Source organism: Neopelma chrysocephalum, unplaced genomic scaffold, assembly GCF_003984885.1.
Source record: "Neopelma chrysocephalum unplaced genomic scaffold, ASM398488v2 Primary Assembly neopelma1_22b, whole genome shotgun sequence".
In the NCBI taxonomy this organism is placed as follows: domain Eukaryota; kingdom Metazoa; phylum Chordata; class Aves; order Passeriformes; family Pipridae; genus Neopelma; species Neopelma chrysocephalum.
In genome coordinates, this window is record NW_020897690.1 from 16,528,477 (window position 1) to 16,542,502 (window position 14,026).

Sequence of the window (14,026 nt, forward strand, 5' to 3'; positions counted from 1 at the left end):
AGGTCTCAATACAGCATTAGAGCCATGCATCAACTTCAGTATGCCATTTCTCAGCTGGTCTATGTCAGTAGACCAGTAGCTCCACCAGCAAGGCACCCTAAAGCTGTGTGGAGCAGTCATCTTGTGGGCTCATTCAGTATTGTTTAAATGCAGCAACTCCAATCAAAGAGCACTTTCATATAAGTGTCGGTAAACATTTTCTTGAAGCAGAGTTTCCTCTGCTGGTAGATTACATTTGATCTGAGTAATCAGACAAAAATTATTTGGGCTCAAGATTTTTTCAGAAACTTTGCATTTGTTAAACTTAACAACTTAACACTATAACCATAGCATAAGACGCCAACAAATTTAAGCTGAAGAAATTTCACATACATATATTTGGATATAAGAAAAAAAAAAAGAACCCACACACCACAAAGCAATAGTTCCAAGCATTCCTTAATATTTAGTACCATAGTCAAAAATGGCTGTTGCCCACCAATAACTGTGGGTTCAATGTTCAGACCTGTAAGGATTTTAAAATACAAGTATCTTCAAATATTTGTTTTTATAATAATTCTAAAGAAACCAATTTAAGTAACAATATATATGACTAACCACATCGATAATGTGGTTCACCCAATATAATTTGATACTCAATACCACTGGCCTCAACAACATCAGTTGGCAAAAATCTGAAGTGAAACAGTAATTAACTTAATAAAAGTTTTGACAGAGCTGCTCATAAACAGAGAGCCCTTCTGTTGTTGTCAGCCTGTTTGTGAAAATTAGTACATAGAAAACTCTCACCTCATTTCTGCCATTACATCCTTATGCAAATCCTTTAGTAATAGTCTTATTTTGTTCCTGTCATGCTCTGCAGTAGACTGAAATATCACTTGTAAAATCTCTTGCATGATCTCCAGAGTTCTGTTTTGGGACTGAGTAGAAGCTTCTCCATATTGTGCATTATAAAAAAATGAGTCAATGAAGTCAACTATCTGAAGCTCAGTATTGTTTGTATGCAAGGCTTCTTCTTTTATAACAGCAAGATCAGCAATTATATGAAGGAGACCGTTTAACAAAACTGAAGTAGCAGAGTGACTATGATTCAGTTTTTCTCCATTGAGATGACCATCACCAAACAACATACCAGTGTAGTCTTCTTTAGATTTATTTTGGAAAAGTTCCAGAAAGTGAATAATGTCTTTGACAGCCAGCAGTAGGTCATTTGATGAACTTTCATTAGTCGTAAGGAGAATTAGAGCATGTATTATTTTAGTATAATTTTTATTGTTACACTCGCATAGAAAGCTCTTCACAATGCCTTGCATATCTTCAAAATTTCTTAATATAGCATCTACAGATGATGTCTTAAACCACTGTATTAAAACATCAGGAGCCACTGAAGAGGACCGTCCAGTCGCTAACTTTAGTAATTGAAACCCTTGATCTACCACTACAAGTAACTGTTTAACACTAAAATTCACCAATAAATTTTCTATGCTTGTAACTATAGGAAACCAGAAGTTCTCAAAGTTATAAGATATATTGCTATTTTCATTTAAAGCAGATATTATCATGAGCATTGAGTATGTCTGGTTTCCAACAGATGACAGTGTCATTAGAGGCTGAATTACAGAAAGAAAAGAAATGACAGCATCTGTATTCAGAAGTCGAGCAACTTCACTGGTCATATTCTTAACATTATTAAGAACACTCTTAAGTGATGTTCTTGAATGTCTGTTCCAACTTAGGCCACCATAAAGATGTTCCAAAAGATCTTTGGCCATCTCCATTTCTACCACTGAAACACTACCCAGTATTTCAATGATTTGTAAAGCTACCTGGCTCTTTGGTGTGGAGGAACAGTTGATTGTATATGTATTATTCACATGCAGTGGCACAGCATAAAGGGATAGCTCATTCCAAAAATCTAGCAGTTCTTTGAGAACTGAGCCATTTACATGATGGAGCTCAGAAAACTTCAAAAGAATAGAGTTCCATTCTTTGATCTGATGAAAAAAGCAAGTCAGATTGAGAGAAATATCCATCAGAAAGTCTTCCTTAGAGCAAGAGAAACTGTCCTCCAGAGTGATGAGTTTAAGCTCCTTAATGACTTCAATGACTGCATTATAACTAAGAGTAGAATTGCTATGCACAAAGTCACAAGGTTTGACAGTGGGATCATTCTGAGGTGCTGCTGTTGTCAGAGTCCAGCAGAATGCTGCAGAAAAACAAACAGAGACCTCTGTAGGTTTATCAGATATGTCTGTCAGTGTCTCCAGCAACATTAGAAGACCTTCTACTTGATTAGAGAACTCCTCATCAGTAAACACTGGCATTTTTTCTTCCTGAGTCAGTATGAAAGCATATATTTCAGTTAGTGCTTCTGTAGTGTTTCCATGGGCTAATCTTTCCATAAGGCTGATGACATCAAAGAAGAGGTTGAACACATCTTCTGCATCATAGAGCTCATCCTGTTCAAAAAGTTGTGTTATTTGCCATAAGCCAGTCAGGTTCAAATAACAGGAAATGTTCTCAAATGCATCCCACCAGTCTGTTAAAGTTCCTAACTCAGAGTTCTCAATATAAAAAGGTTTGATACTTCTAAAGAAACTATCTATATTCCTCTGGACTTGTTTGAATCTACTTGTCAGGAACTCAACATCCATGTTTCTCATGTTTTGCACCAAGGCTACCATATGCTTTAGAAACTCCTTTTCATCTCTTAATGGAAAGTCAGTAAAAGTGGGAGACTTGAAAATTTTAAGTGCCTTTCTTACCAGTTCAATATTCAGAGCTGCTGTTTCTGTCAGTTTCTGTGGAAATGTTTTGTGTTCACTCTGCAAGTTTGAGTCAAGTTTTCTGATCACATTTTCAAAGAACTCCATCAGCAAGTTGATATTTTTCTCATGTAAGAAAGGTTCAATCTCAATGTCCGAATGAGAGGAGCTGTTTTCTTGAACTTCAGAAGTTCTATTTTTCAGAAGAGTTTGAATTTCTGACAAAAGTTCCACTGATAAAAGCTGAATGCGATGGAAAGGATTAAGGAGTATTCTCGAAGTACTGCTAAATCCATGGATTGACTGACTAAAATTGGTCTTATTTGACATATACAATGAGCGCCCCACTAAATCACTGATAACCATTTGTATTTGCCCCCCAGATTTATTTAGAAGTCTAAAAATAAATTCAAGCCCACTAATTTCATCTTTTACATAAAAGTCGGGGAGAATAAATCTTAAAGGTTGTGCTATGACATTGAAATAAACATTTACACAAATAACATCAGAACTGGATAGGGAACATTCAGGAAGTATCAGATTAAAAATGAAATTAACAAAGTCCATCACATTCATTATCTTAGCATCTGTCTCAATTTTTCCCAGAGATTGCAGAAGAAATAAAATATGTTTTGCACTTTCAAGGTGGGAAGACAACCTGTATTTTTCACTAAGATTACTTAATCCATGTATCCATCTGTTACAATCCTCTGCTTCATCCACTGTGCTATAGAAGTTTAGAAAGGAATTAAGATGAGATGAAAAATTTGTTTGCAAGTAGCTTATGTTTTTCAGACTACTGTTCAAAATTAGTTTGGTAATATTCTGGAAAATGCTGATACAAACTATATATTTTTCTTGAGGTACACTTTTAAAAAAAGCAGTTGTGTCATTTATCTCAGTAAGAATAATTTCAAGTTCCTTTTGGGAGAGCTTGAGAATAGTAGAAAGGGAATTTCCAATGGAAAATACACCAACACCCCTATCTTCACCCTCAGATTCTCCTGAAATGAAAATATCAAGCCAAGAATTCAAAAACTCTCCATTAACAACCTTCAGTATAGATTTCTGCAATTCAGTTATCACGACTCTCATAATTTCTAAAACACTTTCCAAACTGTTGCCTTTAAGCAAGCTTGTGACATCAAATGCATTATTAAATACATTTTGAAGACTAGCAAGGAAAGCCTCAAAATCTCTCCAGTCATTTAAATTGCCACCTTCTTGAAATACAACTTTTAATATCTTCATTGTTTCTCTTGTAGACTCAAGAATAGCCATAGTTGTATTATTGCACAGCTGGTCATGAGTTGCATTTAGAAGACTTTGGGAGAGATTTGCCAAATCATTTCTTAGACAGACAAAAAAGGTTGAATTCAAACTTAAGATTTTAGATGCTTCTTCAAAAATCTCTGTCCACGTCTGAAGCCATGTAAAAGCGCAATGCAAAGCAGAAGGCACACTTATGTTATCTCCCAAGTTTGTTAGATTAGACAGGACACTGTCCAATGGAAGCAGAAGTAAGTCATAAACCTCTGCTGAATGATCTGCAGAAGTAATATTTGCCAGATAAAAATCAGTGCACCCATTATTGACCAGGCATTCTTGAGAGATATCAAGAAACTCAGCCAAATAACAAAAGGCCGCTGTTTGGAGCTCTCCATCTATAAATAAAATTTTAAGGCTGCTAAGAGTGCCATAGACCAGTTGCATGTCTTTTTTTCCATTCTGTGCAACAAACTGGGCCTGAAACTCTGTGTAGTTGTAAAATAATAGTAACTTTTCACAGAAAGACTTATTGGTGAGGTTCCAGAGAAGGTCGAAAGTTTCAGACAGAAAATCAAAAACTAGATCCTGATTTTGGAAATCATGCCATACTTGCAAAGATGACATATCTTTTGAAGTCTCGTAAAGAAATGTTAACAGAGTGCTATTGTTCTTAATGTTTAAGACCAGATCATCATTCTGATACAGAGAGAAAATTATTGGAACAAGTGAGGCCACACTAGTATTGTTTAACTTTTGGATGTTTTTGAGGAAATCATACACAATATCTCCTAATTCTTGTACCTTAGACATAAAAGTTGCATTTGAGAGAAAGAAAGAGGAGATATTATTCAATCCAGGAATTGTGGTGAAAGACACATTGACATGATCACTAGACAATGATCCAACTTCATAGAGATTTCCTAGGAAATTTTTACTTAAATGTTTTAAATGGTTCAAAGCAGTGATATTTAACTCTGACCAGTCAGTCAGGATATTTTGTAGCAACATCATACTTCTACTATGGATTTTATTTTCTGTAATGGAAGATATAATTCTAGATAAGTTCTCAATTACCTCCTCCTCTTCCACTTGACTCATATGAGAAAGCCTAGAACCAAATTCAGAGAAGAAAATTTCAACTATATGCCACAAAACTTCTGTCGCCTTTTTTGGCCAGAACCTATGAAGAGGCTGGGATTCTTTTTGTAGCTCATTATGGAGTTCAGAAACTGCAAGTGAGAAATTGGTGACGGATTCCTCCCCCTGATCAAAATTTTTCATCCATATTATTATATTATTCAAAGCATTTTCAATTAGAGACTGGTTTGAAGAAGCTGAGAAATCAAACATTATAATTTCTTCTATGACTTCTATAAGATGAAAAAGATGATCCATTTCCTTTTCACTAGAAATCCTTAAGTTTTCTTCTATCTTCAAAAACTCTTTGAAAGATGTCAAAGTCCTGAAAAATTAATCATAAGTTTTTTTCTTGTTAGTTACCTAATAATTGGTTATATATATAATTTACAATTTTTGAATCTAGGTCTCTTTATTTAACTTGAAGAAATTCCAAATACAATTTAAATAGCACTCACAAATTAACCACCACAAAATCTGAAATAGCACAAATTGACAATTGTTTTGGTTTTCAAAAATGTGAAAAAACTCACTGAAAACTCACAACTCCATTCAAATCAAAACCTGAATGTAGGCAGCTAGGTTAAGGAAATGTGCATTTACCAGTAATTATAATCAAGCTTGTAAGCCACAGAGTCAAACACCTTTGAGTATGTCACATTTTCAGCTGCTGAAAAGAGCAAAGCTTTTATGTCCCACACTAATTATTATGTCCCAGACTAATTATTTTACAGAAAGGAATATATCAATGTAATTGATCAAAACCTCTGATTTTCTACGAATTCTAAAGAATTTTTTGTTTTCCCATAATTATTGAATGCTAAAATATTCCTATTGACTGGCTGATACCTCAAAAATGCTATTTTAATACCTATCAAAAAAACCCCCAAAACATGAAATCATAGTGAAAATTGGAATGCTCCAATGGACATTTCCATTATGTCTGTGTATTTATCAAAAGAAAAACCATTTACTAGCTCTGTAAGATTGGTCAAGAGGAGGTGCACAGCAAAAAACAGCCTTCCAATGCAAGGGTCTAAAGTTAAAGATACCTTATACTTAAATATATTTTCTTTCTCTCCAGATTCAGGACTCTGCAGTCAAAGAGATAAAGCACAAAAACATTGTGCAGTGCAAACAAAAAAGTAAAACTGCTGAAAAAAATATGTTTTTTTCTTGTTGTGCAGTCACTTTATCATCTACTTTGTAGTTTCATTACAACAGCAGCAGTATAGCAGTTTCCTTCTATAAATAAGAACCGAATTCCAAAATGAGCTACTAAATTATTGAATAACTTGACTGCAATCTCTCTCTTATCAGTATATAATGGATTGTATCTTTCAGATTTATCCTCAGATGTTGATTTGTATAGCATGAATCATATGTCCTCCAGTGGTAGTGCTTTATATGAACAAGTAGAGTTATTACAAGCAATGGCAAATTGAGGCCAACATTATAGCTCCCAGAAGCAGTGCAAGTCATCCAGTGTGCTTTTAGAAAGAGGGAAGTATCAGATCCTGTGCTGTGCTGTATACCTTTCTTGAGGCTTGCCAATTCTAACAAACATTAACTCCTTTCATCTACAACTCAAGTCCTCTGTAGAACCTTCCGCATCAGGAATATTTTAATAGCTTGACAAAATGTATCATTCCGAATAAGTATAGAACTTACAGCCATATCTTCATATAAACTGTTTACATTTGCCTTGAGTGATAAACCAAACGGAGAACTTGGAATAGTAAGAAAAGTTTAAAAACATCAAAAGAAACCATAGCCTCAGGGTGCCCTAGATGAGATTGGAAACTACATACATACAACTAATGCCAAGTGTTTAAAATTCTGTTCTCCATAGCAGGCTTCTGCTACAAGATCTTCTGCACAATTAACATGAGTTTGACTTCTACAATAAAAATCCAAAATATTTCAGATGCACTGGACCTGCTGTACATGAGAAGCATTACTGAGTCACAGCAACTCTTTATGGGAATTAAACTTTGTTTGCAGAACAAGATAAAGAATTCAGGTCCTAGTTCAAAATGCCCAAATGCTGATTCCTGTGAGCCCTGATCATGCAGTAGCCAGGTCCTCTGCTGAACCTGTAAGTAGCTATACTCCAAAGCACAGACTTAATTTTTTTTTCAGAATGTGTAAGCATCAGCACAATTATTTGACTGTATATGAGGTTTTGAAGTACAGAATAAAAAATAACACCACAAAACAGAAATCAATTAAATGCAGTGTGAAAACGAATATTCAAGTTGATCTGAACTTCACAAAACAAGTTGCAGAAAGATAAGTATAACTTACCAATCATGAGATGCAGTATATCCTTCTGAAAAGTAGGCATCTGATTTCTCATTCCATTGCTGGATCAGGGTATTTATGCCTGAAAAAAGTTTCCTGGCTTCCCTTTCATCTAGAAACTGAGATACTAAATCAGCTATGATTCTTCTAAGTTCCAAAAGGAGATTCTGAGGGAGACTGCTGCTGCTAAGCCATTGCTCAATTATCTGGCAGATTGAATGCAAAATAGAATACCTAGTTAGGGAATCAAAGCTCTCCTATTCAGACAGTACACAGAATTTGCATGTCTTTTAAAAAAATTGCACAATTAACAGTGACAGTAAAATTTCTCCCTAACAACCCATCTAGACTCTGAAATGACTGATCTTACAAAGGTTGATTTTCAATACAGTTTTGACTGACCTGCAAATTGGCAGTGCTTGGTCATACAGAGAACTGATCTCCTATGTATTGGTGTCCCTGTCCAAAGACCCAAGAACTGTAAAAAGATGGCCCGAGAGTGAAACCAACCAAAAGCTGACCTCCACAGTCTCAGGCTTCCTTTACCAGAATTCTGTCTATACTACCAACACAATGGAAGCCAGCAACCTTAACATTTTTGAGGGTCCATCTCACAAAGAGATGGCAAAGGAGTCTGCATGCTTCCATTGTGTAGCCCAGAATAAGGCATACCAAGGCCTGGCAAAACCTCGACTGCTCTCCTATCCTCCATCAGTACCTTTTTTTTTTTTTAATGCCAAGTAGATATAACATATTTACTCTAAATGAAGTCCAGTTCCCTCAGAATATTCACAGTGACCAGCAGCATACAGTACTTCAATTTGCCATCATAAGAATGTCAACTCTTGCTAAGAGTTTTGAAATCACAGTTGAAATTATTACTGGATTTTCCTACATAGGAATTAGCGCATTAGTTTTGGCAATCACATTAAATTATTACTTCAAGTCATCATACAGCAGGGAAGCCTTTATCAAAGGCTATATTTTTGGGGAAATAAACAGGAAACTCTACCTGCTTTCTTTAGATTATATTGCAAAACTCTCCAGATCAGCTTGATACAGGTTTATATTTTTTAATGGAAAAAAGCCCCATATTTTAGTATAAAAACAAACATCAGTGTTAAGGCAACTGGGTGTTTTCCTTAGGAAACATCTGAGTGTTTTATCCTTTCCTCTATGCAACTACATGTATGTCATTATAGAAACTGTGTCAAACTGTTCTGCTAGATCAGAATGCTATAGTGGAGGTTTACTTTTATCTCTTTCAACCTTCTTCTGCCACTATTGCCAGAGCTAGTGAAGGGGAATTAAAAATAAATTAATTATTCATTAATTATAAGTGGAGGCCTCCAGTCATCTTTTAGTTTTGCCCAACATTCAGTCTGAGCTGGGACAGATCTTCCCTCTCACAGGTCTTGGCAGTGCAGTATATTTCACTATATTCCCTATAAGATTGCAAATTTGAATTTCAGTTAATGAGAAAATTTGATTAAGTGGACACAGGGTGATAGATTATACTTCCACTGTAATGATTCTTTATAAGGATTACTTCATCTTATTAGCAAGATGATAAAAATTCATGAAAATAACATTTAATAGATAACTCAGATCTTTTAACTAAGTTACTGCTGACAGCCTACATGCAAAAATTACGGATTCAATCTATTATCTTATTAAAATGTACCTGTGTATAAAGTCTGAGCTTGCTGACAGCATGAACAAGATACAGTTTGGCCTCATGCTGTGCAGAAATGCAGCCCTGTCCATTATTTTCTTTGTTCGCTTCATCTTCTGGCACACTGGACAGAGCAGAGCATACAAACTGCTCCAGTGTCTCTCCTGTGGGAATCTGGCAGGGACATATGAAATTAATGAGTATCTCAAGAGAGCTGCTGAGTGTTATCTCTGCTATCAGCTTACTTATCTGGCAAAAATAAGAATATCACATAGCCTTCTTCAGTGAGAACAAAACCCCCTCATTTTCTGGGGGCATATACTTCAAAGTACTCCACATGCAGACTGTTGTACAAAATACCAGTGGCCCCATTAAGGTCCTCATAAAATAGGCAGAATGAGGAGACTTGTATACACAAGGAATTTTCACTGTGTAGCTACACCAGTGTTGCTACTTCTACAGTAATTTGCAGACTGGTGCTGAACTAACTTGACTATGATACAGTACACCTGCAGTAGAATAACTATATTGGAACAACTTTACAAATATAAAAATTATGGATATAAAAAACATTTAGTACAATGATACATCTCAACCAAAGACTACATGCAGCAGAGTAGTTTTAAATTGAGGTTGGTGGGTTTCAACAGAGTGGCCAAGAGATCAGAATTTTTTCCTCATGGACTAATTTTTAAATTCCGCGATGAAATATTTATTATTCTCAATCATATAAATATTATTAAAGCATCCAAAAATAGTTCCATACATTTTAATTATTATTATTATCATTGTCATTCTGAGGTACTTCAGCCTAACTCCTTTCAATTTTGACCAAAGAATTTATAAAAATTTTCTCAGATGTTTTGACACTGAACAAAATGGGGCATTAGATGCAGAATTGAAGTGCTCGAAACAGACATTATCCAGGCTTCCACCTTTCCCTTCATACTTTTTGATGGTCTTCAATGCTCTAACACAAGCACAAAATATTAAGATATTAGCTTAAATAGCTAGTAAGTGAGTAGCCTGGAATTTCACAGTCAATCATGGCTACCAAGCTGCAGTTGAATTCAGTTCAGTTGATCAAATAAGTCATCACTGATATTTCATTTAAAGGCCATTCAAAAGTCAAGGGATTTTTATAATTTATCCTTTTGTTTAAATCTATTATTTTTACAATAAGCTCTTCTGGAATATAACTCTAAGCTCTATCTTGCAAAGAACAAAGAGATTTCACATAAATATTAATATGTTTTACTAGAAAAAACTGCGGACTTAAGTAGAAATGCAAAAGAATTTTCAAGATTTCTGCAGTTCAAAAACCAGACCACGACAACAGACCACTTTGGTCTAGAAGATAGGTTAGAAACTCCTCTCTGAGGAAAGAGATTTTCTTCTAAATTTGATACATCACCAGTATATTTGTTTAAGACCCACTGAGCAATAAGCAGATCAAGCTTATTAAGTCCCACTGAGACAATTCAGTCAAGTATATTCATATCAAGACTGCACAACTGAGAAGAAAAGATTTTTGATATGCTTTAATTTACACACAGAAGACACGGGCATTCTTTGTTCAGCAAATCAGATGAAAAATGCCACCAGTCAAGCTAATCCTGGTAGATTCAAATCTAGAATTTGGTTTCAAAGCTTAGTGGAGCAACCCTCAGAATTCTCTACAGGATTGGGGAATAAACCTGGGACTCTGCCATACTCAGCTGTGACTTCAGAGAAGCATAAATTCATTAATGTAAACAACTAGACCTATCAGCATCCTTGTGTGCAGAAGTTTCAGCTGAAGCTAAATACATTTCTTTTGATGGGAATGAAGCCAGGATACTTAACAGTTTTGTAGCTGCTTCACAAATCTAAGATATGACCCCAGCTTCTGAAAGGCATGTAAAATCCCTTCAGGGTACAAATAAAACAAAATATTAAAGAGAAGGACACCAAAATTTTCAACCGATTTACCTTTGTTAATTGTGCTGTATAACTTAGCAGCTTCTCAACATGAGGACCGTCAAAACCAAACCTGGATTCAAGTTCTGCTTTCACCGCGAGTGGATTCCACAAAACATCTCCAAAAGAAAGATTGTACTGAAAACCTGAAAGAAAGGAAACCTTCTCTTTACGTAATTCCTTCTTTTTGTTGATGTTGTTTCTTGATGATTCATACTTGATGAGATCCAAGTACCACGTTCCCAGCTTTTCAGTGGCTTGGGGGCAGAAAGCGTGTATCTGAACACCAATTTCACTAGGATAAAATCCGTGATTGCACTAGCGATAAGGTCGGTTAATCTGATGGTATTTCAGCAGTTGATTGTGGCAATGGATTTATAGAAAAAGTCCTGTCAAAGATGGACTGGTGAAGAAAAAGAAGAAAACAGCTCAAATGTTATAGAAGCAGGAGTTTTTAATGTTGTTTAAACATGTCTTAAGATGGCCCTTTTGCATTTCTGCAAAGTCACTGCTCCTTCTTCCCGACACCCTCTGTAAAGATCCCTTATCTCCCAGGCAGGAGTGTCCTGGGAAGATGTCCTAAGGTGTTCTCATTGGCCTTTTGTTAACCCTTTCCTATTGGCTGTTAACTCCCTACCTGATTGGTTTTTTGTAAGACCCCTCACCTTTAATTGGTCCCCTTTGACCCTCCCAAGAGCTTTATAAACCCCTACCCCACATTAAACTTCCTCTTTCGTCCGTCTCTCTCTGGTGGTCTGTGTGTGTGCTCCTTGCGGGGTCACAGGGCCACGTGGCGGGGGGCAGGGTGGAAGGGCATGCACCTTCAAGGTAATGGACTAACTTCCAGGGCCTGAAGGTTCCTCCTCCAACTCATCCGCCGTAGTTGATATGATGATGGTGAGATGTCCTTGCACAGTGATTGCCAGCAGACCCAGCAGGGTGCGATTCTAAACTGCACAGGGTCATACAAATTTATATGTATGGACTGGATATGAATCGTTGCCAAGAAGAAGAGCACCAGGGCAATACCAGAAGTCCCAGAGAATTCAAGTTCATCCTCTGTGCAAGGGCTCCAGCACATCACCCTTATACCACTTCAGCCTTTGTTTTGGCAGGTGAAGTGGGATTTAGACAGCATATTACTCTTACCCTGACCTTCAATGCCGAGAACACAGCTGCACCTAGAATCTAATTGTGTGCCCCAGTTTGCCAGTGAAATTTGTTCCTGACTTTTTCTTGAGGAGTTGTCCTGGGGTCAGCCTACCTTCTCCAATTAAACTCATCTCCCATAGTGAAGCAACAGATGGAGATATGTAGCCCTTCAGCTGAGAGCAGGAGTTATGAGAACAGAAGAACGAAGTTTAAAGTAATCCAGTCATAATGTTTAACATGCATGTCCAAAACAAGACGTTATTCTTCTATCAAATGAAAGAAATTGTCCTTTATATGGATTTAATTCTTCTCTGAAATTCACCACTGAAAGACCATTCTAAACATGATGTATTAGATCAATGTGCTTTGTTTATTGAATAGTTGCCAGAGTTTGATAAAATTTAGTTATTAAATAATAAATAAAAATTTAGTATTTTAAAAGTAGATCAATAAAGAAATGAGCTAGTTCAGTTCTTGGACACCAGAGAGCAGAAGATCTGACAGTTACTGCTCTTCCATATTCCCAGCATGCTAACTAGATACTTCAAAGAAAATCTTCAGCAAATTTCTTACCTTCTAAGCTCCTATCTTGTACTGATGCAACAGTTAAATTCAGTGCTATTTTCACCACTTCATAGAAATTTTGGCCTAATGGCATCATAGCTAAATCCTTCAATGATGCTAAGGTGCTGAAAGAGAAAAATAAAACAAAAATCAATCTCTTTATACAACCAAAAAACCTGAAAGGACTTGCTAGAAAGACATCACCTTCAAGCAAGTGAAAAATAAAACACTTTTTTTACTGTTAAAAAACCATGATTGTTTTATCAAATTAGACTTTTCATGAACAAAACACAAGTTGAGATTTTACAGTTAGAGTTTCACTCAACTTTCATTAAGGAAATGTCTCCTAAGAGACCAATGTCCTCTAAAAAAAAGAGAGAGAGAGAGAGAGAAAACGTGAGCATGTGAGCAAAAATAGGAGCAAAACCAATCATCCCCACAACAAAGCAGGATCAGCACAGAATACTTAGATTTTACTTCCAGCCAATCTGCAAGGAAACAAAAAGTATTTTTAAAACAACAGAACACTTATACTCACAAGAGGTTAAACAAAGCACAATAACAGAATGCATTGATAAAAGTATATCTATTGAATTTCTTACAAGTTCCAGTCTCAGTCAACTTATTTGTGAAACACATTCTTTGTTAATGTAGCTGTAGCTGTAATTTACTGCTTCAGGTTTATGTCAAATGTACCAGTTATTTCCTACAGACTAATCCTTTCTTATTATGCAAATAAGAATCTAATTTTCCAGAGTGGATCAGCAGTTTCCAACATATTCAAAAGAGGAAAAACAAAAAAGAAAAAAAATAACCTTGTCACATAGGTGTGAAAAGTCTCTTTTATGTACCTCTGAGAGGCATAGCAAGCATGGTGCAGCTCAGAACATGGGAGATATAAATTTAGGAACCTTCCTGCTGACTAAATCCTGCCTTAGGTAAGAATGTGAGAGAGCAATACAAAACTAGTCACAAAGCAAGCATTGGGGTTTGTGGATTGCTTTCCAAATTGCATTAGTGATGGAAAATTTGGTCATTGAAGGGCACCAGACTCTTTAAAAAAACCCCAAATAAACAAGTCACAAAGACCCATATGTAAACATCTGAGTTACCTTGTATTAATCGCTCATGAAGCCAAGCACCTACACAGCTGTTCATTTACTCCCTTGTCCCACAGGACAGGAAGAAAATAAAAGGAAGG

General features: G+C 36.0%; 1 protein-coding gene across 1 annotated transcript in view; it reads right to left on the reverse strand.

The window, feature by feature from the left end:
* Window positions 1-14,026, reverse strand: part of ABCA13 (ATP binding cassette subfamily A member 13) — a 168,444-nt gene that overhangs the window by 138,380 nt on the left and 16,038 nt on the right. The window contains exons 7-11 of the mRNA XM_027682847.1: window positions 12,835-12,950; window positions 11,122-11,255; window positions 9,160-9,324; window positions 7,479-7,681; window positions 790-5,496 (exon numbers count right to left, since the gene is read on the reverse strand). Of these exons, the coding sequence (XP_027538648.1) occupies window positions 790-5,496; window positions 7,479-7,681; window positions 9,160-9,324; window positions 11,122-11,255; window positions 12,835-12,950 (5,325 nt within the window). The remainder of the gene's footprint in view (window positions 1-789; window positions 5,497-7,478; window positions 7,682-9,159; window positions 9,325-11,121; window positions 11,256-12,834; window positions 12,951-14,026) is intronic.